Source organism: Rhinopithecus bieti, unplaced genomic scaffold (assembly GCF_001698545.2).
Source record: "Rhinopithecus bieti isolate Rb0 unplaced genomic scaffold, ASM169854v2 scaffold_28839, whole genome shotgun sequence".
In the NCBI taxonomy this organism is placed as follows: domain Eukaryota; kingdom Metazoa; phylum Chordata; class Mammalia; order Primates; family Cercopithecidae; genus Rhinopithecus; species Rhinopithecus bieti.
Window position 1 is genome coordinate 1 of NW_016853629.1, and position 1,956 is coordinate 1,956.

The 1,956-nt window shown below is 58.5% G+C and overlaps 1 protein-coding gene across 1 annotated transcript; it reads right to left on the reverse strand.

The window, feature by feature from the left end:
- Nucleotides 1-70: 70 nt before the first annotated feature.
- On the reverse strand, nucleotides 71-1,685 carry LOC108525256 (uncharacterized). Its single transcript, XM_017866291.1, has 2 exons — nucleotides 1,456-1,685; nucleotides 71-782 (listed from the first exon to the last, which is right to left on the reverse strand). The coding sequence occupies exons 1-2, from the start codon at nucleotides 1,656-1,658 to the stop codon at nucleotides 395-397; spliced, it is 591 nt and encodes a 196-aa protein (XP_017721780.1). The 5' UTR covers nucleotides 1,659-1,685; the 3' UTR covers nucleotides 71-394.
- Between the last annotated feature and the right edge of the window lie 271 nt (nucleotides 1,686-1,956).

Consider the following 1,956-nt stretch of genomic DNA (forward strand, 5'->3'; position numbering starts at 1 on the left):
AAAAAAAAGAAAAGAAAAGAAAAGAAAAAGAAAGAAAGAAAGAAAGACACTCCAGAGAGGACCCTTCTGAAGACAGAAAAGCAAGAGGATAAAATCTTCCTGGAAAAGGACGCCATGGGAATGGAGACCCTACAGAAAAGAGACGAGTCTCCTACAGAACCACACGGAGAAAGATCCCATGGAGATGCGAACCTGGTTTAAAAAAAAAAAGTAACTTCAAGAAGGACCCCAATGAGAAGGGATCCAGCATCTCAGGATCTTCTAGCGGGGAAGAGGACAAACAGGGTCCCTGCAGACGAGGGATTCTATGACAGATCCCAGGAGGAGATGCCCTGTTGATCAGAGTAACTACTAGTCCATCCTGTAGCTCGGGGACCCCATAGCGATGTGGCTTTCACGGATGGAGGGCAGGAAAATCAGACAGGGGACAGTCTCTGCCCTCCCCAGCTTCAGCAGAACCAAAGAGATCCGAGAACGCGAGCCCGGACCGCACTTCCAGCCACGCGCAGCTCGACGCGACTACCATTCCCAGGAGGCTCCGCGGCTCCAGGCTGGCTTCCTGCCCCGCGGCGCCCGCGCAGTGGCTGCCGGAAGACGTAGTTCCCACCGCGGTAACCCCGACCGGAAGGCCGGCTCCGCCCCCGCCACCAGCCCTACCTCCTTCCATGTCCTCCGTCCAGTTGCGGCTGCTACTCGTGGGCGAGCTGGGCGAAGTGTAGTAATCGCCGCCGGGGCTCGTGTCCACGTCTTCCTCCATCGAGCCGGATTTGTGCCGCTTGCTCCTTATGGGCGAGGGAGGGGGAGAGGCTGGTTACCAGGGAGACGCGGGGGCGGGGGGCGCGGCCGCGGGCTTTGCTACTTCCGGTCCTTAAGTGGGCAGGGCGAGGGAGGTAGTCCCGCGAGACATCGCGGGAGCCGCGGGCGTTCAGCCCGTTCGCAATGAACGCCTGTTCCAACCCGTCCATTGCTTGGATGGGACACCCAGGCCAGAGGCAGGGAGCGTCTCAGCAGAGGTCGGACACCAAGCTAGCATGGTGGAGACCAAAACCCAGGCAGCCTGGCTAATCCCCTGACCACCTGTAGTTCTCAGAACTGCCTGTTAGGGGTATGATCCCATTTTATGGATGGGGAAACTGAGGCACAATGTGACCCGCTCGAGGTCACACAGCATATCTCAGCAAGAACCTGTGTCTGCATTCTCTCGGGGTGGGGGGGTCCTAAGGTCTGGCTGAGCCAGCAGGATTTGAAGCTGGGGGAGCCCACGGTGGGCTGTCAGGGCTAGAGGAAGAGGCACGTGGGGCTGGCTGGGTTTTGAAGGATGAATAGGAGTTTCTCAGGCCAGGTGAATTGTGAAAAGAGGTATTCCAGGGGGAGGAATGAGTCAGCTCGGACCAGAGGGGATGGGCTGATAAATGGGGCTGTGAAATGCCCAGAGGTGGGGACCTGGGTACTTACCCACTGGAGGAGGTGCTGGGCAGCGTTCTTCTCAGGCCAGTGCTGGCTGGGTTCAGGTCGTATGCCAGGTGCCCCTGCAGCTCCCCCAGGGAGAAGTTGGGTCCTGTTCCGGTCACCACGGGTGCTGCAGAGGGTGAGAGAGGAGAGTGAGGCAGGAAGCAGTGCCCTGTGCTGCGGTTTGCTTTAGAGGCAGGGAAAGCCATTGGGTGCAGTCCAAAGGGGGACCCCCTTCCCATAATGGCCCAGTTCCTAGGGTGGCTGAAACCAGTTTTATTCTATGGATCAGAGGACCAAGGTCATGGGGAGAGGCCAAGAGCACACGGTGAGGCAGAGGCATAGCCGGAGCTCAAGGCCAGGCTCTGTGGATCTGGACAGGGAGAGTGTCAGTCAGGACTAAAGGAGGACAGCGCCCAGGACTTGCTGGGGTGGGATTCAGACAGTGTGGGATGGAATGCTCTGGGTCCCCAGCAGGTCAGCAGGGAAAGCAAGGGGACAGGAGGA